Genomic DNA, 24,960 nt, shown 5'->3' on the forward strand with positions numbered 1-24,960 from the left:
AACTGAATGATCTTAAGGTCCTTCCCAACCCAAACCATTCCATGGTTCTACGATACAACCCATGGGTTCTGAAAGGTGAAGGGACCTCCAAGTCTGCCTCAGTCCCAGGGGCACAGGAGTCAGGGCCAGCCCCAGCTGTGAGGTGAGACAGGGCAGCACACGCCTCAACACTGAGACACCGTTGGTAAACCCAGAGGAGAAGCAGCACAGGAGCAAGTACGGCGGCAGCTCTGCGCCTCCGGAAGGCACACTCCTCCCTTGCCCCTGCACAGCCCAGCCGCGGCCGCCTCAGCAGACACAAAATGGCGGCCCCCCCGCCTCAGCTTTCCCGCTCTCCCCTCGCGCAGGGGCTCGAGGCGGGGGGCGGAGCTTCCGCAAAGGGGCGCGAGCGGCGGGCGGGCGCGGCCGCCTGAGGGAAGGGGCGCGGAGCGGCGTCTGCCGCTGAGGCGGTGCCGGGCCCGTCCCGCCTCCCGCCCGCTACCCCCGCTTGGCAGCGACGGCGTCTACCGCGGTCTGACCCCTCCTCCTCCGCCTCCCGGGGAGGTGAGTAGGGGAGCCCGGTGAAAGAGGTCTATTACAGAGAAGAGGCCAACGATATCCAGCTGTGGCGGCGGCTCTTCCCCTGCTCGCCCCGCCCCGGACGGGCGCCTCAGAGTGACACGTCTCCTCATCTCCCCCTTTCTCTCTTTTTCCCCCGCCTCCTCACGTCTGCCTATATCACGATAGTCGCGCCAGCACTGAGTCTGGGGGGGATGCTTGCCTGCGTGCGGCATGCTGGGAGCTGAGGGCTGGTAGCCGAGGTCAGTCCTCAAGGCCGCTGCTAGACAGGAAGGACAAGGAAAAGGCGGGGGAAGGCGGCGGTGCGGTTCCTCTCCTGAGGAGAAGGGCGGGAGCTGAGGCTGCTGTTGAAACCGAGCGCTGCGGGGGGCTCGGGAGGGGATGGCCGGGGCCTCCCCGGTGGGAAGGCGTGCCCTGTGAGTATGAGTCTGCCGGCTGGAGCACGCTTGGTTTAGCTGTTTGGAGCCGTTTTGTTTCTAGGCCGGGTGCCTAGAAACGCACCCTGTGTTCGGGAGCAAAGTATCAACAAAACGCTCCGTAGATCCTGTTTTTCCTCAGTATGGATAAACAGCAAGGAGCCCAGCAGGGAAAAGTTATTACGCGCGCGTCTTCCACAGGGACACCGGTAGTTATTCTGGTGTGGTGATAATACAAGTGAAAGCAAAAAATCACACTTTATTTTATTCTCAGTGATACAAGATCGGGTTTTTCGGATTCAGCAGCAGATTGATACCTTAAAACTGCAACAGGATGCAGTTGTAACTGACTTGTTTTGGTGCAATGCAGCTGTTTGCAAACAAATACATGGTATCTGTTCAGGTGAAATGAAGTAGTGTTTCAGAGTTTCATGTTTGAGGGGTTCCTTAATACCTCTCTGCTTTTTTTTTCCTTTGTTTCAGGGTAACCAGCCAAAGAAGTTATGAATATCATCTGTGGTTTAAAGTTGTTGGGCAGGAACTGTATTTCCTTTCGTTTGGCTTCTTTGACAAAGGAGGCAAAGTGCAATAACTTCTATGGGCCTTATGCTGGGTATTGCCGAACTCAAGTCAGTTGTACACGAGATAGAGGCCAAAGGCTGGATTCGAGTGGAAATACTGGAAACTGGTTTTTCAGTGGAAGCCCTGACTCTGATAGAAACTTCATCAGTAAAGGACTGAGATGTCTTTTGAATGTCCCAAATACAGCAGTACGCAAGAATGCACACCACGGTCCGGGAAGGTTTTGGTTCCAGGCATCTCATCTACTGGGGAAGACAATCGCATCCCTCCAGATCAGTTCCGTAGGGCAACTCCCACATCATGTTCCAGCTTGGAACATTCAGATCATCAGGTCTCTTCACACATCACCATCATTTCAGGCTGCACCAGCTCCTCTTTTCTGGATTATTGTTAAGCCAGCTCAGAAATTATTTGCTATTCTTCTTGGCAGGTAAAATACTATGGCACTTCCTCTCAGTATAAGACTCCATTATACAAAGATCTGTGCATGAGTTTGTGAAGAATGGTAGGTGTATTTGTAGTGTTTTCATTTCATTATCTGCAAAGTTTTATAGGACTGGGGCCTAGGCTGACAATTTGCTCAACAAGAAGTTGTTTCCATTATCAGAGATGTTAGATGTATCTTTTGTTCTTTCCGTTCTCATTTATGTGTGGTAGAGGGAGATGAACCAAGACACTAAGGGGCATTCCTTCTTTTCCTGTGGGAGGGAAGAAACGGAGTGGAGTTGAAGCCAATTACAGTATAATATTCCCTAAGCTCTGACGTGAGGTGAGACTGTAATAGGGAATACAGCAAGGGCAAACACTTAAGAAATTCTTCTTAAACTGAATCCTAAGTTAACAGTATTTATATCTTACAGGAGCATAAGAAATTGGTGGAAGGCACTTCCTCCTAATAAACGGCAACTTTTTAAAGAACATGCAAGACAAAATAAATGGAAGATGCTCCTGGGTGTCAGTAGCTTTGGAGTTTTATTCATTGTGTTTTATTTTACTCACTTGGAGGAGACACCCATCACTGGGCGCCCCCGACTGTTGGTGTTTGGAAAAGAACATTTTAGGGAACTGTCCCAGATGGAATATAAGATGGTAAGACTCTAAAGAAACATTCAAAATACTCTAACACTGTTAATGCTTTTATTACAGTGCTGAAATAGTCCAGTTAATGAGATGGGCAAACAAACCTTGTCATGTACTTGATATATTTTGAACTTCATACTCAGATCCCTGCAAAGGACCCATATCAACTGCTCCCTCCTCTTGTTCCATCCTTTTTAAACATTGCCTTTCCATCAGCAAACTGCTCAGGGGCTTGTAATAGTTAAAGAGCACATTACCTGTGTGTAGCAAACACTTCTAACCATTTTACTGTAATCTAACAAGTACAGAAATCTAGCAGAAACAGTAAAAGCACAGCTAATGGGTACATGCTGAGATCTGTCTCATGTTCTATGCTGAGTTGAGCGTTCTTTGACACTTGTTTAAGGTCCTCTTCTATGCTGTTGCTTTATAAGGTAATAACTCTGTACCTACATTCAGTTTTTCATTGGATCAGCTTATTTTTCTATAATTGCTTTCGTTTAAGCTGTCCACTGCATTAATTTCTGTAACAAAAAAGTTCTGTGACGTTCTGTTCTAAGGCCAGTGAAACGTGATAATCCATATACAAATGTTAACTGTATTCCTGTCTGACAGGGAACATGAGATAAGAACTGAACAAGTACGAGGCCTTGGGTGACATGGTTTAGTGTGAGGTGTCCCTGCCCATGGCAGGGGGGTTGGAACTAGATGATCTTAAGGTTCTTTCCAACCCTAACTATTCTATGATTCTGTGAAGGATATATTCAAATTATATCTTTTGTATAAGTTTGACCACCTTACAAATTACAACAGAAATCTACAGATCAAAAAAATCACAAATGCAGCTGGAAATTCAGAAAGGTCTAGAAAGTTTTGCCAGATTGTGATACCAAGCTTAACTGTGGATTAGGAAAATGCCAGATACAAGAGGCCGTAGGTCCAAGTTTATACAATCTTGTTTTTGATCTGTGGTCATCAGTTTACTTCCTTTGAAGTTTATTAGTCCTTAACTTGTGGTTCTGAAAGCCTCAACTCTTATGTTGGCTTTGGCTGCGTGAAAGAAAAATGTGTGAAAATTTCGCTTTAACTAAGTTGTGTGTAGTCACTGAATTAGTTTACCATTCAGTCATTTACTGTGTGTTTGTCCTGCATGGCAGTCAGGAATTTTTCTTTGTTTTTAAGTGGATGGAGGAATTCAAAAGTAAAATGTTACCTGAGACAGATCCACGCTACCAGGTTGTGAAGAAAGTTGTTGGTCATTTATCTGAAAGCAATAAGGACATCGCACAGGTCTCTGCACTCGAGTGGGTTATCCATGTGGTAGAGGAGCCAGGTGTTAATGCTTTTGTGCTTCCAGTAAGTTGAACCCAATACAAAAATTATTAGTCATATTGAAAGAGCTTTTATTTATGTGTCTTATACTTACTTTTTACTCTTTTGCTTTACAGAATGGTCAAGTGTTTGTGTTCACTGGATTGCTAAATGCAGTTTCTGATATTCATCAGCTGTCCTTCATTCTGGGACATGAAATAGCTCACGCTGTGCTGGAACATGCAGTAGGTATTTAAAGAAAGCTGTCTAAAATTCTTATATTCATTCTAATTACTTTAATTCAGTTTTTTCCTATCACTACCAACCAAAGTTTCAGTGTGACTCTTTCAAACTGATGAAAAATGGAGTTTGACATGAAAGTATTCTGCTACAGTGTATGCTTGTTACTCATGTAGTACTTAATAACTGTTGGAAGTGCTGTAGCAGCTAGTGTTAGCACAAAGTCTGCCAGTGTCTCTTTCATAGCTGTACAGATGGATTATGGCTCGCTATTAACAGTCCTTTAGGACTTAGTCTGCAGATGCCTCTCCTGCTGTAGCGCAGACGTAAGGATCTAGAGACACTCAGCAGCTTGGTTTGTTACTCCCACGCTTGTTAATATCTACAGAAATGGATATACTTTAATAAATTATTCTAACATGCATGATATTTTTATTATAGGAGTACCCAGTCTTAGAATGCCAAATTCTAGAATGCCTGGAGCTTGAGTCTGCATTTACAGATGATGGCTTTCACAGACTTAATTTTTCTGTATCCTGACCTGGATGTGTTGAATTTGCCATTTGAATTACAATGAATGTGATAATTTTGTTGGGCTGTGTAGGTACAGCTATGACGAAAAGAGGATGGTATAGAAATATGGATCATACTGTTCTAGATTGAGGGGATTTGCTAGAAGGTGCTTCTTTACCTCCAGATTGATTTCTTCCTGTGTATGCATGTAATACATTACCTATCTGTCAGTGTGAGGAGACATAATCTTTAAACATAAAGATCCTGCTAAAATTGCAAAACTAATCTGGAAATGGGTAAATTAAAAAGTAAATTTTAAAGGCAGTGGAAATACAGGAGAATTGAGTTACTTCATCTTGTATGATTCTGGATGACCAACAGTTCACATCATAGCTTCTTGGGCTCAGCTGAGCCAAGTAACTTGCTAAACTTCTAAAAATTAAAAAAAAATAGTTCTAATAATAAAACCAACTTAACTTTGTTTGCGTGGAACCTGTGTTACCCAACAGGCAGAGAGAAAAGTATTGCCTGATCCAGCTTGTGAGTGCTCATCTCCATTTGTTACATTTTAAATAAAACTCTGAATCCAAAAGAATTTTAATTTCTTTCTTTGGGATCTTGGTTTCTGAGATTAAAATAATGTAGCAGAAAATAGACAATAAGTATATAATGCCTCTTGTTCCCTTATCCCGTTAGTGTTCCTGTCTAAATGATGCCTTAAATTAATGTAAAAAACAGTCTTCTAGGTCTTCCTATAGATTTTTCATTCCAGCTGAGGTGTTTTATGGCCTTTGTGCTAAAGAACTCTGTCTGCATGTTGCCATCGTCTTATCTCAAGCTTTGAATCTCTCAAACTGTATTTGTTCTAGCTGTATTTATGCAAGTGGTGGGGATTCTTTACTGGAAGTACCTTGTATCCAACCATTAGGGGTTTTTTTTGTGTGAGCAGGGGACCTTATGCTTGCCCTGTTCCTGCATAAACTCCCCCACCCCTTTTTTTAAAGCTTTTCCAAATCCTGTTATGTTCTACAGACATGTCAGACAGGAATGAAAACGGGACAATTTCTGTTTGCAGGCAGAGAAAGCCAGCCTGGTTCACTTTTTGGATTTTCTATCACTCATCTTTCTCACTATGATTTGGGCCATCTGTCCTCGAGATAGTTTGGCAGTTGTTGGCCAGTGGCTTCAGAGCAAGTTGCAGGAGGTAAGACTGACACTTCACAATATCCTTTTGGAGTTCCATGGAAAAACATTTTTAATCTTGGGGAGATAGTCGTATTGAATAATATATTTGGGGGGAAAAGGCAAGTGAAGAAATATTAGCAAAAATTAATATTTGAGTATGTTTTAAATGAAATATGTGTTTCAAAATCTGCATCTGCTTTAGGTGATACATATTTTCATCCATCATGCTGAAGAACTCCCTAAATGACTAGATTGAGCTGCACAGGCTCTGCGTACCTGCTTGCTCATTGTCTTTCTGACATATATTTCCCCCTTTAAAGCTGTATATATTGAAATACTATGGTTTTATTTTGAGGAGTTGTTAAATTGTTTCTAAGCAAAATAAAATATATGGAATTCTTTAAATATATTGTTAGTGGCAAGAATGGTTTCCAAGATCAGAAAATTGAGAATCTAAACATTCCTTTAAAGTATAAAACATGCTATAATAGAACTTACTGAAATAATCTTTTCAGACAGCACATATTCCAATAAAGTAAAATTTAGAGGCTTTGTGGTGCCAGTTTTCTTCAGTCTAATTTACTCTCTGCCTCCAGACAGTTACTGATTCATTTCTTTTTTTAAAAGTGGGTTTTCTTTTTGTTTAAAAGAAATTCTGCTTACATCATAAACCAAATCTGAATTTAAGTGAAAGAGCTCTTTGATTTCTTTGACTTTTCTCGATGCTTCTCCTGAGATTTCCCCCAGTTCCTCAAAAACATGAACTGAAACATAACCAATCTGTTTTGGTAGTTCTTATGCTAATGGGTGGATGTGTGGATTCTGAACATAAATTATCTCTAAAGAGCTTGGATATTTGTACAAGTAGCTAAGAAACCAATACATTGATGAATTCTAGCCAGCATTTTGAAGAGCTGAATTTGGGAAAAAAGTGTGAATCAATCCTGAGACTGCTCATAATTTAGACAGCAAGATTTAACTCCCTGTCAGCATCTTTTCTTCTCTTCTAGGCTAATTGCAAATGCTATTCTGGCATTGTGGGCTGGAGTTGTTCTTCAGGTTGCAAATGGAGTCTGAGTTTCAGTTCATATTCCTAGTGTGCTACAGGAAAGATCTGTCATATATGAGAGATTGTACTCTAATGTCCTGGATTGTCCTCTGATCAAACTCATTTTCAGTAACATTAAACATATCCGTATGTAATTCAGAATAAGGGATTAATATTTGCATCCTCTATACAAAAGATGCTGAATAGAGTATTTTGTTTCTGTTAGTCACCCAGGAGGGCAATGTCTGTTTCCTGGACTCAGTTCCTATTGTGCTTGTGTGAAAATGAATTTTTCTGCACATTTTCTCAGCATGATTCTTGACCTCTTCTTCCATATTTTGCTTTTTAAAATTTTAGCATCTGACCCTATGAAAAGGTTATTTAAGCCATGTTGCAGCACTTGCTTCTGTTTCAGTACTTGTTTTTCTGTTATTTCCTCCAAGGCTTATGGTTTATTTTTTATTATAAGTATTTATATATATTATTATGAGTAGTTTCCAGTGACTGTTTGTAAGGCTTTTGGCATGGAGCTCCAGTTCTGATTTTTCTCCAAACCTAGTGGGTTTGCTTGCCTTAAAAAATTAAGTTCTCTTACAGGATTCACTCATAGTTGTTTTTTTAGTCGTGTAGTTCTGAACTGAAAAGTGCTGGCTTTGTTGCTACAGCAGTGGTTATTTTATATAGGAACTAAAGCCTAGGAATTGTTCTTGGAATAGCACAAAGCATGTCTCTTGAGTTTTACTCAAATCCTGCACACTAGTATGTACAGATCCAGTACTTCATACTCCCTTTCTTGTGCACCACACACTATCAGATAGATACTTCATGTGGAAACTGGTGATTTCGGATAGTCAACTTACCTTAAAAAAAAGGAACTTCCTTTTCTTCAACATGTACAGACAGCTCATGTAATTGGTTTGAAAAATCAAATCTGCTTTTTTGTTATGTCCAAGATTTTAGATCAGGAATCCTGCTTGGTCATGAGCTGTATCTTGCATTAGAATTACTATAGGGAATCACATCACATCACAGTGTCTTTATGCTTCTATCTTGTCTGTGACTAGCCAGTAGCAGATACATAGGGGAAAAGTAAGGGAAGTATCAGGAATTATAGGGTAATAGCTTCTTCAGATGATATCCTTGCTTCTGTAGTCTGCAGCATGGCAGGTCCTGAATTAAAGATTGCGTTAGTGTTGTGTTTAATTTTAAAAAGACACCCATGTTATTTGTATTGGGATAGACATACAGGTAAGTAGTAATACCCTATTGTTTAACTGTAAATGCAAATAAATCTATTTAAGGGGTAAGAGTTTAAATGCTGATCCTTTTATTACCCTCTTCTTGCTGTCCCCGATCTCTCTTTCTAAATGGTCTATTAAGACACATGCATTCAGGCATCAATTTCTTAGTTCTTAAACTTCTGCAAATCTTTTTGGAAATGGATGCTACCCCATAAATGCTATCAGATAAAGAGCGGATAAAACCTTTTTCTCTTCACTAACCTTGCACATGCCCATTCTTGAGTTGATATTTCCTAATCAATGCTTAAACCAGAATGTTGTGACATGTTCCTTATCTCTGCATGAGTGGGCTGTGTTAACACGTCCTGTTTTGCATTTACTATAACCTGATACACCAGGGCAGGGCTGCCCCAATCTACATGAATTACATATGCCAGAATATCCTGGTATTATATGACTACATAACCCTTTGAGAAGACTATCACTCTCTCTTAGTGTGTGTTAATACAATGTCACCATAGAAAAATGAGAGAAGAGTTAGTCAGATTTACGTCTTCTAGTTTCATTTCTCAAGGGCAATTTGCAGCTTGTGTTGGTGGGTAATCATGACAGGGGAGTGATTGCTGCATGAAAATGTTTATGGCTGTATTCCATACTGTGGCCTGTTTACCATACCAAATAGATCATGCCAGGTTTAAAACCAGTCATCATAAAAGTTTAAGGGAACCACTGTTTTTTTTACATACAGTTACTACAACAGAAATCTTAAAGAGTGAAGTGAAACAATTCTAGTTTTAAAGATGGCATTGCCCCTTCAGATGCTGCAAAAGAGCTGTGAGGCTGCCTGATGAGAGGAGCCATGAAAATGCGTGTCATTTGAATACAGGATCAATGAATTACATGTAATGGACTTAAAGGTTACATGAAGTAAATTAATACTGATCACATGCAATGCGAACATGATAAACACCATTTCTTATGAGATCAGAAGAATAGCTACAGTGTTCTAGCTTTGTACACATTCAAATCCAAGAAATAAGAGCTTTGATGTGCTTCTTTGCAGTTTATGTTTGATAGACCATACAGCAGAACGTTGGAGGCTGAAGCTGATAAAGTGGGACTTCAGTTTGCAGCAAAGGTAACTACTACTGGTTTATTTTAGTAGCAATTTACCTGCCGTTTTTCAGTTTCTATTGCAATATGGGGAGTTTCATACTTCATACAGAGGTAAACTGTGTGGGAGGATTCCCAACTTTTTGCAGATCTATCTATTAATGAAGTAGTGGGAAATAAGTTATAGGGAAAGACAAAGTCATTCTGGCTAAATTGTATGTAATAAGACTGAAGTTTGTAAAGTTGTGCATTGTTAACTGCACAGTATACTTTCTATGCAGTTTATTTTTACTGGAAGAGAAAGCTACATATTTATAAAGAGGAGAATGCCAAATAGTGAGCTTCTCTAAGAAGGATTTAATAGTTTGGAAAGGTATAAAGTACTCCTAATCATAGAATCCCAGACTGGTTTGGGTTGGAAGTGATCTTAATACTCATCCAGTTCCAACCCCCCGACCACTGGCAGGGCCACCTTCCACTAGAGCAAGTTGCTCCAAGCCCTATCCAACCTGGCCTTGAACACTGCCAGGGACGGGGCAGCCACAGCTTTTCTGGGCACCCTGTGCCAGCGCCTCACCACCCTCACAGGAAGAATTTCTTCCTTATATCTTAGTGCACCTAATCTGTAATACCTATTCTCATAACAACACAGCAAAATAGAAGAACTTTTTGATACTGTGATTATATTTTCTGTGATTGCTGATAATTATGAAGTATATTGACATTGTTCTAGAATTTAAATATTTAGTCAAAATACATCCATAAAAATAATGTGACTTTGCTGAAGACAGACACAAATTTAGTCAGAAATTACTCAGCGGTTTTTTCCTAATTAGTCTTTTTCAATCACTTTTGTTGTGTCTGTGTGTTTTAATTCTGAATTCCAGACACTAAACCAGCTCTTGCATAGCTGAGTTCATTAGAGGTAGATAAATGTTGGATAACTGTGAGAGTAGCACCATCTGGTGTTAATATTTCATAAAGAAAACTTCATTTTCTTAATAATTATTAATATTTCTTAAAGGAAGAGTTTTTAAAATTAATGTTGACTCTAGGGTTGAAACTGTATTTGTAGTTTAAAGTCATCTAAGGGAATAGTGCAGTCTGTGGGAGAAAAAACTAACTGCTGTGTTGGTGCTCACTGCTTTGTAATGCTGAAGATCTGGGTCTGTACTAGAAAGAACCAAGCAAAGTGGTATTTCAGCATTACTGTGCTGGTGCAGGTAATCTTTTTATAATAATAATTTCAAGAAATAAATTCAAAGGATAAAGCACTTCTGGATTTCTGGAGGGGGGGAGGGGGGAAGAAAAGTAATTTTCTTACCTTCTGAATACTCATCTTTTTCCTCTTAAACAAATGAAAATTAATGTAGGAAATCTTGTTCTTTCCCACCTCTCCATTTAAATGCAAATGTAAAGGGGACTGTTGGTGATATACAAATACCATTCATAAAGTTAGTGTTCCATGACTGTCTGTGGTTAAATACATACTTCTGTGGAGAGAGATAGGAATTCTGCAGAATTACTATTTTAATCTGTGTGGATTACGCAGATCAGCCTTGAAAAAGGCAGTGTGATCAACTTACAGAGAAGCTTTTGCACCTCATTTTTAGAGATACTTAAGTATGAATTGTTACCGTTTTCTATTTTTGGCTCTAAACTTCTTCCTGTAAATTTGCCTAGATCTGTGGAGGTGATTAATTTGTTCTTTTGCTGCACTGTGTCTAGCAAATGTAGATTAGAATATGCAGCTGAGTTTGTTTTTTTTTTTAAAGAACAAGTACATGCCAGAAATTGTGAAGCTGTTTTTCTCCTGAATTTTGTAATTCAGGTGTAAGCTTTTTAAGATGGGTGGAATTACATAGATGTTAAGAGCAACAAATACAGTGTTTTATCTGGATGAACCTTTCACTGCATTTAGAATCATAGAATCATCGAGGTTGGAAAAGACCTTGAAGATCATCAAGTCCAACCTTTATGCCAGCGCTGCCAAGGCCACCACTAACCCATGTCACTGAGGGCCTCATCTGCACGGTTTGTGAACACTTCCAGGGACGGTGACTCCAGCACTGCCCTGGGCAGCCTGTTCTGATGCCTGAGCACCCTGTCAGTGAGGAAATTTTTCCTAATATCCAGCCTAAACCTGCCCTAGTGCAGCTTGAGGCAGTTGCTTCTTGTCCTGCCACTTGTTACTTGGGAGAAGAGACCAACAACCACCTCACTGCAACCTCCTTTCAGGCAGCTGTAGGGAGCAATAAGGTCCTCCATAGCCTTCTCTTCTCCAGGCTAAACACCCCCAGTTCCCTCAGCCGTTCCTCATGAGACTTATTCTCCAGATCCTTCACCATATATCAGATATTTTAGAACAGCATTTTCCTGTCAGGTACGAGGGGGACCATCTAAACGAACTTTAGAGATTTAAAATTTAAGAAGTCTTTTGTAATTCAATATCCATTAGAATGTCTATTGTATAACTTTAAAAATACAGTGGTTTATAAGTTTTCTTTCTCTTTTCAGGCTTGTGTGGATGTAAGAGCAAGCAGTGTATTTTGGCAACAAATGGAATTAGCAGAAACCATTCAAGGGCAGCCCAAGTTACCAGAGTGGCTCTCCACACACCCTTCTCATGAGAACAGAGCGGAGCACTTAGATCGGCTTATCCCAGAGGTGAGCAGAGTTGAAGAAAGTTTGTCTTTCTGTCTTAGGAAGGTTGCCAGGATTACTTTGATATTGATTCATGAGCTACTTAGGTATTGATTCACAGTCTACTCCTGTAGCATCAGTCTTATCTTTCTCTTTATCCTTAGAGAAGTTTTCTGTTACACAGCTCTTAATGTTAAAGGTTTTATTAAATGAGGAAAAATTAAGATAGCACAGATAAAATGCAATCATATTCTAGGATTTCTTTACTTGCCTCATTTTTGATCAAAGTGTAGTATTTTTGCTTTTGAATGGCCTTCCTGGTGTAGATGAGACCATGTCGCTGATCTCATCCATTCTTTTCTCTTTTTTGCCATTTTGAAAGCCAGTTTTTAAGTTGGATCACTAAACTGTCTCAGCTCCTCTTGCTTTGAGTAGCTAGCCCTGGACTGTCAAATAAAGAATGCTCCTTCCTATCCTGTTTCTCTCACTGACATGGAATTGAATATGCCTCGAATAATGTGCCTCAAAAGAACATCAGATCCCCAGTAGATTCCCTAATAGCCCTAATAGTTATGATAGGACTCTGGGGATTTTGCAGCCTTCTTTTTTCTTCACATCTCTGTTCTGTCAAATTAGGAGCAAATGTTACCCCACTCCAAGGAACTTGAGCTAATTCACACAATTGCCCTTCAATCTGCAGTCTTTGTTCTTTCTTCTCAGAGGAATGCCAAGTGGATAGCTACTTGGGGGTTCTCTTCATTTGATGTGCTACTCACTGGTAGCTTAAGGACAGAGAACCAAGTTTGGTAATCCTAGTTTGTTACTATTTCTTTAAATAGTGGGGGTTTTAACTACAGAGAAGGAACATGGGTTGCTTTTTGCCTCGTTTTTTTCTCTTTAAGACATAGTGTTTAAAGCACTTCACAAGGGCACTGTTTTTCAGCAAGCTAAACTGTGTTTGGAAATTCCCTTCCTTAAAACCAACTGGTAATTTTTAGTTCTTTCTCCTCTTTTTGTGTTTTTTATTTTAAACTCTCAGTCACTTTAATCCTTTCTCAGTTCCAAACTGTGAAGGCAGTTGAAGGTTTATTGGCAGAGGGAGGCCTGGAATGTCGAGGTGTTTGCTGATTTCAAAGGAGAAAAAAGGATTCTCATGAATTCTTTGATGAGAATGAATGCAGTAAATACTCTAAATGATGGTATAAATCAAAACTAACATTAGGGCTAGGAGGTTGGAGACTGGCCTGACTGAACATTTAAGTATACACAAATTCTGTCCTGGTTGTGAGGCTATTTTGATCGATTTTCTAATGCATTGGAGCAGCTGAATGGAAAATTATACTTGTTGTGAGGTCTTAAGTTCAGGTAGATTGAACATAAAGATTTTGGGATCCTTTAGTTTCATACAGTTATTGATTGGCTTATAAAATGGGAATGAAATAAATCACTTCTTATGTTCTACCCCAGGACTAAGGAGGTAAGTTAAATAATTGAGCGACTGTGTAGAACTGGTAGTCATGTTATTTTGCTCTTATCTCCTGTAGTTTAGCAGGTGCAGCAGTCTTCATCTTTCTGTAGCCATTCTCAATTCCAAAAGCAGTGGAGGCTAGGAAACTATCTTCCAAAAGTTAATATGAGATGTTTCCATTTGCCTTTTACCTTGAATGTTTTTTTTGGAGTAGGATGAGAAAGCAGGGGCCAAAGGCTTCCTGTTTTTAAGAGAAGTTCACTAGATAAGTGAGGTTGATACTACAAAAGTAGAATAAAAATTAAGTAAAAGTATGTAGAGATGTCCTTGGAGGCTTCTTGTTTGAAGTGTTGACTGCGTCAGAGAGCTGCCTTCTTGAAGCTGGATCTCAGGCATTTAAAGGGAATCCCAGGGCTTTGTCGTTATTGTTGTTCAATATCCCACCTTTTTGTTTCATTATTCACACAAAATTTTTTTGAACGCTATGCTTCCCATATATATTTAATGGCCATTAGATATTCAGAACCTGGGGGGAGAAGTCAGGTTTTGAAAATGGCTTTTTTATCTCTGTAGTGTCTCTCTTTGGAGAAACTGTACTTATGAATCAGTATCAGATCCATCCTGAGTACTGTTGTGTTTCATATGCTGGTGGATTTGAAACTGAAATGGTTTTCAGGACAATACAATATCTATTATTAGACAAGCTACTGGAGCTGGGGGAAATAGGGACAAAGTTTTGGACTTGTCAGACCACACAGATATTTCTCTACAGACTTCTAAGCAAGTTCCACGGTAAGATGCTGTTATAGAAAGTGAGAATTTATCTTCAGTCTCTGAACCTTTTCTTTTAATGTTCTCTGACTACTGTTTGTCTACCTTTTTCCTACTATGCTCTGCAAATGGAGCACTGTGCGTGAGCTGAAGTCTCAGCTATACTGACTAAAGCAGAAGGTTATATACTGAGCCTTGCCTGTGACACAAAAATTCATCTTGATGTGACATTTGCTTTCTTGGCATCAGGTTGTTGGCTCAGATTCCATTCTTCATTCACTGTAACTCCTGTTTCCCACTCTTTCTTGTGGAAATGCCATGCTGAGATGATTTTGAGAGCAATACTAAGTTGGGACATGCCAGCTCTGCTGCTTCTCCTTTGTTTCCTTGCTCAATTAACTTGTCAAAAAGTGAATGAATTTGTTTTGGCAAAACCTGTTCCTGTCAAACCCACATTGGCTGTTTATTAGTTGTATTATTGTGGGGGTAGTTATTGCTTATTCCTCAGTCTGCTGCCTTTGGGATATTGAAGATACATTTATTTCACTTCCTTTTAAAAATGGGTTGGTGTATTTGGCCTTCACTTGTGATGTGAAGATTACTTCAAATAGTTCTTGTACCAGAATATATTAATCCCTATTAGTGTGAAAACTTAAAGGAAAATGAGAATAAAAAAATACTGACCTCCCTATAAAGTTGTTAAATATTTTGTCACAATTTTTCTGTGCCAACAGAAGCAAAGATTTGAAGAATTAGCAATACATAGAAGTTGCTTTTCTCCAACAAGTAACAAATCTATCCATTCTTCTAATCTTCTTTTTACTACTGCTTCATTTGTAGAACCTGTTGTCTTCCCTGTGCCTGCTAATTGTAATGCAGTTTGCAACTCAGCATTTCTTATTTGTTAATTTTTCCCTTTTTTACCCTACATACTTGTGCTATTTCTTAGTTTTTGTCATAATTGCAAGGTCAGAGCGTAAGTCAGCCCTGTTGAGGTAATCATAGTTAATACACAAGAGAATATAACCCTTGTCTTGTTTTGTGGACAAGAGAATGATGTGACTTTTATTCTGGGAGTGCTGATGGCCTGAGAGGTAGGATGAACTCCAGAAGACTATAAGGAGTCAAGAGGCAGCAGTTAGCCTGGTATCTGTGACACTAATGAAGGATTAATACTGGCAGTTAAAAATTACATGGTCCTGAATGTGTCTCTGCTGGAAGGCTTTATATGAAAGCAATAGCACAAGGTGCAGCTCCTGAATTATTATGCCTTCCCCTTCCCCAGCACACTGCAGGAGGTGACTGCAGTTGTATTGGTAAGAAAAACAGCTTCACCTTTGTTACTTACAGGCAATAGTTTGATATTTTATTTGAGACCTCCTGAACTAGTAAGCATGCAGGTGGTCTTTATTCTGAACAGCAGTACTTCTCTCTTAAGGTTAACTTGAAATGACCAGCATTAAAGTACTCTCTGTTCCCAGCTGAATCTATCTACTCTCTCTAGCTAGTTAACCTTGGCTCAGTTCTGTCTTCTTTATCAAGAACACTCTTCAGTAATAACAGTCAATGGAACATGTTCTGATTATAATATCAATATAACGTCCATATGCATGTGCTTCATTTAGAATGCTTTTACTTGTCCTCTTACCCAAATTGTCAAAACCCAATTGACTTGAGCAGTATTAGATTAGATCCAGTGTGCTTGACCATGTTGGCCTGCTTTATCTTTCAGGAAAAATGTTATTGTTAACTCCTCAGCCTGTTAACTGGTCTCCTAAGGATCTTACAGAGCTGCTGGCACAAAACAATATAGCAGCAGTCAGTCAGCTGAGCCAGGGGAAGAAACAACTAGGGCTGAATGCTGCATGGCAGTCACAAAGGCCACTTTCACTGGAGTGTGTAGTCATAGCTGTCTTTAACATGTCAACAGAGCTCCCCATTCTCATAGCTGTAGTCTGTTTAATGGCATGTGAGTTGATGGTGTTGAATAGATGCCATCTTACCCCCCTTGCACAGCTTTATGTCTAGCAAGAACACAAAGACATCCACAAGGTAAAAATATTAACTCTGAAGTGTGGATTTTACCTTTGCTGTTGTGAGTTTAGCGTTTTAGATGGTTTCAGTTATGGAAATAGGCCAGGCACTATCTAGCCATGAAAACCAGAGATATAAAATCACTAAATTAGTTTAAAAGAGGATTATGTTGCCCTTTCCAGTATACAGCCTAAATCTTTATATTTCCATTTGCCTTGAATAATGCTGTTTGACATTAATGCAGTCTAGCAGCAGCTTATGTTCTAGAAGAGAACAACAGAAAACTCCTGGTTTGTCAAAAATGTCAGTTTAGAAATTAATTGGTCACTGAAGCAGAAGAGTGTTCAGTGGTACAGTTACGTTTAGTGACTACATGGACAATCATGCTGTAGAAAAACAAATACTGAAAGCTTTATTCACGTCTTTAAATGTTAGACTAGAGGAATATTTGCATGCCTAAATCAGACTTGTGTTTCAAGTAATTTGAATGTTACATTTCAACAAGAAACAGCTGGAGAAACTCTTGTTCTACATTCCTGAAACACATCTTTTTCCAAAGCCAGTTGTTAAATATAAATGCTGTTTGTTTCTAGCCATTTACAGCAAACTCTTTATTAGCTTGCTGTAATAAGGATAGGGAGAAATATGTTTTCATATCCCATATGCAAAGAAATGAGTTAAGAAGCTCTGCTCTTCTGTTTTATAATCTGCTGCAGTAAGATGTTTCCAGTGTTGCCTGTGGAAGAACACCAAATGATTTCAAACTGATGGGCAGATTCTTGTGCACAGGGGTACTGGTGTATATGATTTGATATTTCAGCCAAATCTAGTGTCTATAAAGAATCCATGTTTATGAAATGGAATAAAACACACATTTGAACTTATTTTCCCATGGAAGAGTTGAAAATAAAGCTGGATGTTAATCTGGCCAGAGTTTTGTGCTGTTACTTGAGGCCAAGATACAGATAATACTGCGTTAAAGTGACTACACCACAGTGGCTATTGATGAATGTTAAATATCAGGCTAGGTTTTGACTTGTTTTCTTCCTGTTTCATTTTGCAAGTCTTGAAAAAATAGTTCTCAGTGGAGATATAGAAACCCCTCAAATTCTGCATATAATATTTTGCTATATGATACATGAGGTCTCACTTATCTTGATTAGTTTAAATGGGTCTTGTAGGAGAATTCATGTAGTAGGTCTGTGTCCAACTGCTTGCAAAGTACTGCATCAGATTTAGTCGTGTGGTATCCATTGTTGGCTCTAAAATGAGCTGCCTGTTTGTATGGACTAATCAAGGTATCTTCAGCACTGTTAAAATGAACCAACCTAAGGATCCTTTAAAGCAGCTGACTTCATACAGTTTCATATCAATTTCTCCACGGTGCCTTTGAGACATGAGATTCATCCATTGTCATTCCTTGCTCAGATTGCCCACAAGGCAGGATGACCCGGGGAGAGTTTGCTCGCACTAATGGATTTTGATTCTCTGGAAAATTCTTTGGCTCCTTCGTGCCTCTACTTTCTAGTGTGTAGAATTGGAAGCAATGGCACTTAGTCAGTGAGCAGGAGTTACATAAAGTTTGGTCTCTTTTTATCCAGATGAATTTTTACATTTTAGAGACATTGTTTTCTCCAATACTTGGAAGCTGTGTATTCAAACACTTCTTGGAGATGAGACCACTTCTGTAACTGGTCCTTAACTGTACTGATCAACCAGCTGGATCTCTGGGCCAAACAGTTCAGTGTCCATTATGTTACTGGAGGGTTTTCCCTCCTTTTCTGAGTTGGGCATCTATATGTAGTCACTTTAATCCTAGAACCTGTCTAGTCTAAAGTAAATTATTCAGAGCTCTTTTTTTCTTGGTGCAGTTATTTTAGTTTACATGTGAATGTAAATTTAAAGGTAAAAGGTACTGACGTGGATAAGTATTGCATAAAGTAGTTGGAGAACTTCCTATCTATTTATGCTGTACCTTTGGAGTATCCATTCTTTGAGAGACTGTCTGTGAGAATGATTATCATTCTTCATTTTTTTCCCATTGTTTTACTGTATTGCTACATTTCTTCTCAGGAATTCTTGGTTTCTGTTGACAAGTTGTTTGGTAACAACTCAGGCTCAGTATTGTACTCACTAAGCTCTGTGTGCAAATGCAGACCTTATGGAAAGCCAAAGCGCTGATTGAAACCTTGTTTTTATTACTTAAATGAGCTTGATTTGTTTTCCTATGTATTCACAGGCTCTTAAAATAAGAGAGAGCTGCAATTGCCCATCTCTTTCTGGACCAGATCCTCGTCTCATTTTCAAACTTAACATGCAACATCTTCTGGAATCATCTAAGAATCAAGAAGCCCCAAATTCTACAAAGCGCTCAAAACCCAAACTGGATTTTCCTCACACTCAAAAAGTGGAAGATAGACCAGTAACTTTTGCAGTTAAACCTACAAACTAACGAGAACAACTGCCCATTTTTTGTAAACTTGTGGTCCCTGAAGGTCTCTCTTCTAACACAATTTTGTCTTTGAACCATAAAGAAGATGTAACCACTCATATTCTATGTTTTTTTAAAAGTGATCTCTCACTCAAAGCAATAAGGAATCATGCCCACACAAGAAGAGCGGCGTGTTGGAGCAGAAAGCTTCTTAATCATCTAGAGTTACAAAAATAAATCACTTCTCAGGGGAAAGATAATCTCATACAATCCAGTCACACACTGTAATTTTCAGCTTTATCAGGCTCACCTTGATCAGAGGACAGATGAGCCAGAAGCGTCCCTAAAGCAGAGGAAAACGTACAGTTTTCATTCACTTAAGTTGTCTGGTTTATCTTGCTGTAATTTGGGTTACATCTCTTCAGCTTCATTTGAGAAATAATGAGGAGAGCTTACTGCCTGCTCCACATCTGGTATCTTTAAGAATATTAAGCTGAGATGTGGTAATAGCCTATGGGTGAGATACACTCCTGCTTAATTAGGTGGATTTACTGCTGGGATTTTTCTTCTTTCTAAGGCATTTTAGGATATGGATTGATTCAACGTTTTTCTTCAAAGTAACCTGAAAGGGTTGAACAAAGTTCAATTTTAAAAAAGGGGTTAAATGATTTTCAAGGAAGTCTTTCTTCTGAAAGAAACATAGTATAAAAGTGCTGGAATCATAGAATCATAGAATGGTTTGGGTTGGAAAGGACCTTAAGATCACCTAGTTCCAACCTCCTGCCATGGGCAGGAATGCCTCACCCTAGACCATGTCCACCCTAGACCATGTCACCCAAGGCTCTCTCCTGTCTGGCCTTTTAGCACTGCCCAGGGATGGAGCATTTATCACTTCTCTGGGCAACCTGTGCCAGTGCCTCACCACCCTCACAGTAAAGAGCTTCTTCCTTATATCTAACCTGAACTTCCCCTGTTTAAGTTTGAACCCATCACCCCTTGTCTTATTGCTACAGGCTCTAAATGCTTTGCAAGAATGGCTGTTGCCTTTTTAAAATGATCAGGGTCCTTCATCAGAGTGCAGTTTTACTGCCATGACATTTGATCTACATTTGGATAGAAGTGATTGCTGATGTGGAAGTATATTATGTAGTAGACAGATACAGCAAGATTCCTTGTCTACACAGCTTTTGCAGCTGTACCTTATCCTAAAAGGTGACTTCTCTTCAGGAAACTGGCATCCAGTCCTGAGCATCCCTCCTCTCCCCAGCCCCCTTAAAGCCACCCATTTTATGCTGTGGAGACAAATATGCACGATATAGGTTAAGCTCTGCCTTTTGTGATAGGCTAACCAGTACAGCATGGTATTCTTCATTTGCACATGTCTGAGTTATCCTTGTTTTGCAGTTGAAAGTATTGAAGTGGTGATCTTACAGGAAGATGTAGAAAAAGGTGGCAATGAATGGAAATAAAAATGGAAATCCAATTCCTTTTTCTGTTAAGAGGTATTTGCTATTAGGGGTTTTGTTACCCATATTAAAACAAAAATCTGGCTCATCTATGGTAGGATTTTACATGAAGTGGATATTTTACAGTGTATTGTATTTTGAAATACTCATTTTTTTATATATAGAGAGGGGCAGACTTTATCTTCTTTCTTCAATTAAATCAAAATGCAAGCTTTTAAACAGGAAAACCCCAACCTATTCAGTGGTGCCAGTGAATACAGTTGGGGAAAAAAGATTGTGAAGCAAGTAAATCTTTTCCTGGCTTAAGTCGACGAACCAGGGTCCTTTGAGAAACACCAGCAACTCCCTATGCAGAGGTAAGTTGATGTATGTGTAATGTTGATGATTTTAGGTCTGATTACATAGCTCTAGACCGCCTGCATATTGCTTACAAGCCAGTTTTAAATCTCTGCTCACTACTTCTGGCAAGATGCAGAAGCTCCAGCCTGACCATTATTCAGCCATCCATTTTTATTTCTAGTGACAGGAGGTTTTGTAACAGCCGTTCAGTGATGTGTTGAAGCATTTGGACATTGTCACCTAAAGGTAAACAGAAAAATACACCAGTTAGATTTCCCTGTGGACCTTATAGTTTATACATCAACACTAAGACCCCAGTGCTGCTGCCTCTCTCTCCTTCCAGTGTCAAAGCTTGTTTTGTTACCCTGGGCTCCTGGTCGACTTGCAACATGATGCTTGTGTCTGTTAGGACTCAGGACAACATAGGGTTTCTGTAGTGTTGAAGTATGAAACTAGGCAAATTTCCTCTTTCTGTTTTAAGTGACTGAAGTATTGCAGTGGAATGCTGGAGGTGCATTTTTTTAAGTTCACCAAGGGAGATGTTCTTAATTTGTGTGTAAATAGTCTCTTAATCCTGATCATGGTGATGTGAGAGAAAAGGTTTCAAGGGAGAATTAGCTTATATTAGACCAACAAACGGCTTGTGTACTTCTTCCAGCTATAACCAACAAATGGCTTGTGTGCTTCTTCCATCTATGCTGGTCTAATAAAACACATCTCTTTCCTTACAAAACTTGCATATGTACATACAGTACACACCCAAACACAAGAGTTAGGCCTCTGCACTAAACCACTGTAGTTTCAAAGTGCAATATGAGATGTTGAAAATTTCAGGTTTTACTTTACATCTTGAATTATTATTTTTCTCTGGTGTTTTAGGAGGGGTTTCTTCTTTCTGCATATTGCATCCAATGCAGAAAATGCCTTGTGCTCATCTGCCTCTCGAGGGCACTTTTCCCTTAAATTCTTAGGGAATACTTAACCATTACATCTGTCTATATCTGTTTTCTTTCTTAAACAGAAAAACATTGCTTTCCAAAGATCTGGGAAGTCATAGGAAAAATGAAACTTTTAAAATTGAAGGTTATAATAATAATAATTTAAGCTGTGTGTGTATAATAATATATTTAATATGTTAATGTATAAACCCCACAATATATTAATAGTTTGCTAATCGTAATAATTATAATTTCAAAATGCATCCCTTAGGAAAATACTCTAGTTGTAGACTCCTGATGATCCATAGAAACTTTCATTGCAGTTGTGTGACTTAGTATGTCACAGGAAAAACAGATCTAAATTCAGTACTTGAAAGACACGTGTCAAACAAGGGGGAGGATAGTGGCTGAAGTGAAAAAAGTCAGGACAGATCAGTAACAACACCATCTGCATTTCTAATACCAATACTGCTTCCTGTTGAAAGACTAAATATACAATACAAATCTCACTAAATCTCTTCATGCATTTACAGTAGCGGGAGTGTTGAGAGATTTGCTGAGCAGGGGATGTGCATTCAGGGCACTCCTGTAATAAAACCTGCTCCTTATAACTTTGAGTTTGTCATTTTTACTGTTTTTTTAAACTTGAAATACCAGAAAAGTAAAGCAAACAGCTGTTAGAATGCCCTTTGTTCTTGAATTCTGTTTGTAGTCACTAAAGCAGAGCAATCCTGCAAGCTTGATGCTTTTTTTTCATACATTAAGTAGGCTGCCACAGCTATGTTTTTGTAGTGCGGGGTTTGTGTCTCAATATCCCTGGCTGAAAAACTATTTCTGTTCTGTCAGTCTGTTGTAAGCTGTTTTACTGACAACACAATTCTCTCTGCTGAAAATCCTTGTTTTTCCAGCTGTTGGGAGCTTCTGAAGGGGGAGCAGGATGATCACGAAGTGTAGTTGGTAGCAGAGGTAGCAGGGTAAGACTCCTGTCACCAGTGCACTGTGACTTCTTTAGGTTTCCAGTCCATATTGCAGAGCGTGCTTTAGTCACCCACAGTAAGAACTGATACTAATAACTTGCGTTTCTAGATCACTTGATACACTTCATAAGTAATAGTTGAGTTTTTCTGTCATATCTGAACTTTCTGACAGTTCTATTGGAGATATTGAAGCTTGGCAAGAGTGATTTTAACAAAGCTTTGTGGAAGATGCGTGAAAAAATCTGGGGCTGGAACTATGGCATTCTGAATCGTTCCTTAGCTTACTATAGCATGCTGCATCCTGTGTGTGTGTCTAAAAGCAGAGTCCTCAGGGCAAATTGAAGTGATAGTCTTTGGATGATTGTTACATTTATACAGTTTGCCACCTTTCACTGTGTATCTGCAGAGGTTGGATGTACCTTTTTATGTATACAGGACTAAGATACAGTTATTTGTTCTTGATGTAGTTATTTCTTAACTACTTTCTCTTACGCCTGAGCTGGTTATTGTTTCTTTACTGCCCATCATCACTAAGGACCAATGCCTGAATCTGTTGACGTTGTGGTTATCTCATCTCTAAAAACTCTTTAATCTCAAATTTGTGGTTCCATCACAAAAATCTGTGTTGTGCGTTTACTGTCACATAAAACCCTGGCAGTGTTCAAGGCCAGGTTGGACGGGGCTGGGAGCAACCTGCTCTAGTGGAAGGTGTCCCTGCGTGTGGCAGGAGTTGGAACTGGATGAGCTTTAAGGTCTCTTCCAACCCAAATCATTCTATGATATGATGCTGTGATCAGCTGTAAGGTAATGCTGCATTAAAGTCAGCTACAGTTCTTCCTTTCGCATGCCCCTGCCCCATCTCTCTTATGCTGCAGGTGTCTGTGCTGACAGCAGAATTGACTTTTAACTAAGTCATATAAAAGCTAGGGTTGAATGTTGTGTCTGTGATAACTTCATTGCTGGGGTTAGCAATTGCTGGCAGATCTGTAAAGAGAACTGACTGTGTGTCTCTGGTGTCCCTCTTCGCTGCCTACACATATTGCAGCCATCCAGTCAATGTGCTGTTTGATCTCCCAGAGCCTAAGGCTACGTGCCAAATATAGGCCTAGCAGAATATTGCTGGTTACATTGTTGTGGCTGTGCTGGTAGAGTGCTGCTGGTCCTGGGATGAGCAAGGAGTTTTTACCCTGATTTATGAATGGATGCAGAGAACTGTTCTCTCCAGCACATACATTCGTTATAACTATTAAACTAAGCTGAAATTGAACCTGGTGACCTGGAAGTAAATGGCTCCATAACATTTCATTAATCCTTTGAGATGTTTAATTCCTGCTAATTTGATATTTCAGATATGATCTCCTCTACAGATATAATGGCTTCATTAGTATACATTACATGATGTCTCTTCACACTGCCCCATGTACAGTATTTATCCACTAGAAAAGTAATTCAGTAGAGCTCAATTGTAAAACATTGATGAAAGTACGAAGAGGAGATGTGCAGTAGTCATATTTTAAGCATAAACATTGTCTCAAACAGTCTGCTATTTGTTGATATCTATCACCTTCTAAAAATGTGCAACTTCTGTTGCAGCTTACTAAAATGTTTCAATTTAAAATGGTTTTCTGACAATACTGGATTCATTAGCAAATCGTAGGCAGCCAGTCACCAGTATAATTTCCTTAATCCAGTCTTTCATGTTGTTGGAGACCAGCAAAACAGATGTGAAAATTTGTATTTTGTTGCTGAAGAATACTTTTCTATTTGCAATGGTTGTCTTCTGTCTCTTAATTTGATCAAAATTCTGCTCAGTGACAGCCCTTTTTTGTGATGGATAGATACCAAAGTATGTGCTAAACACATTTATTTTGAAGCATTCAGTTTGTAAACCTTTTAGCTGAAGGCACCTGTTACTGAGCACACAGCTCCATGTAACAGTTCAGGACAGTGGTTCCAGTTGAGCTGCAGGGAACAGGCAAAAAGAAAGGTAATAAGACTCAGGGATCTGGTCATTTTGCTGCTTCCTTCCTGTGAAAAGCCAGTGGAGACACCTCTACAAAGCAGCTCTGATAGCTCATCTTAGAAACAGTTCAGCTAACAAGTGGAAGGAAAAATTTTCCTTGTGGCATATGCTATATGATCTGACCTGCTTTTTCCTTCAGCTTTCACTGGCATGTAGATTTTCATGGGAAAGAATTGTTAGTGATAACTTTATTGGGACATATTGTAGACAGCCTTGTGGTCCTTCTGTCTTTCATTTGCTCTCCATAGTGAGTTCCATCAATATGTTGCAAGTTGGGGTTTATCCTGTTCATGAAGGATGTTGTGGTCAAGGCCCCCCAGTTTCTCTCAGGTTCTTATCATGCCTTTTCTACACAATTCAGTGTAGAAAATTACTCAAGTGCCACAGAGATAGGGTGAGGAAACCAACATTTCAACATCAAATCAATATGATGAAAGGGTGATCTCCATGCATAAGCAACAGAAGCTACTGAAGGTGCTAAATGGGCATTTGATAAACCTTAGAGGAAGCTCTAAAGTTCTTGTGCAGGTTTCATTGCAGGTTCTACATAGTCTCAAGAACTACTTTTGACCTTTGCAAATAG

At 39.4% G+C, this 24,960-nt stretch overlaps 1 protein-coding gene across 1 annotated transcript; it reads left to right on the forward strand.

Moving 5' to 3' along the window:
• Window positions 1–1,477: 1,477 nt before the first annotated feature.
• OMA1 (OMA1 zinc metallopeptidase) lies at window positions 1,478–18,655 on the forward strand (the record flags this gene model as incomplete). Its single annotated transcript, XM_080622655.1, has 8 exons — window positions 1,478–1,986; window positions 2,417–2,645; window positions 3,819–3,992; window positions 4,085–4,192; window positions 5,776–5,904; window positions 9,238–9,312; window positions 11,805–11,954; window positions 18,443–18,655. 8 exons carry the CDS (start codon window positions 1,478–1,480, stop codon window positions 18,653–18,655), a joined length of 1,587 nt encoding a protein of 528 aa, XP_080478781.1.
• Between the last annotated feature and the right edge of the window lie 6,305 nt (window positions 18,656–24,960).

Source organism: Psittacula echo, assembly GCF_963264785.1.
Source record: "Psittacula echo genome assembly, chromosome: 7".
Classification (NCBI taxonomy): domain Eukaryota; kingdom Metazoa; phylum Chordata; class Aves; order Psittaciformes; family Psittacidae; genus Psittacula; species Psittacula echo.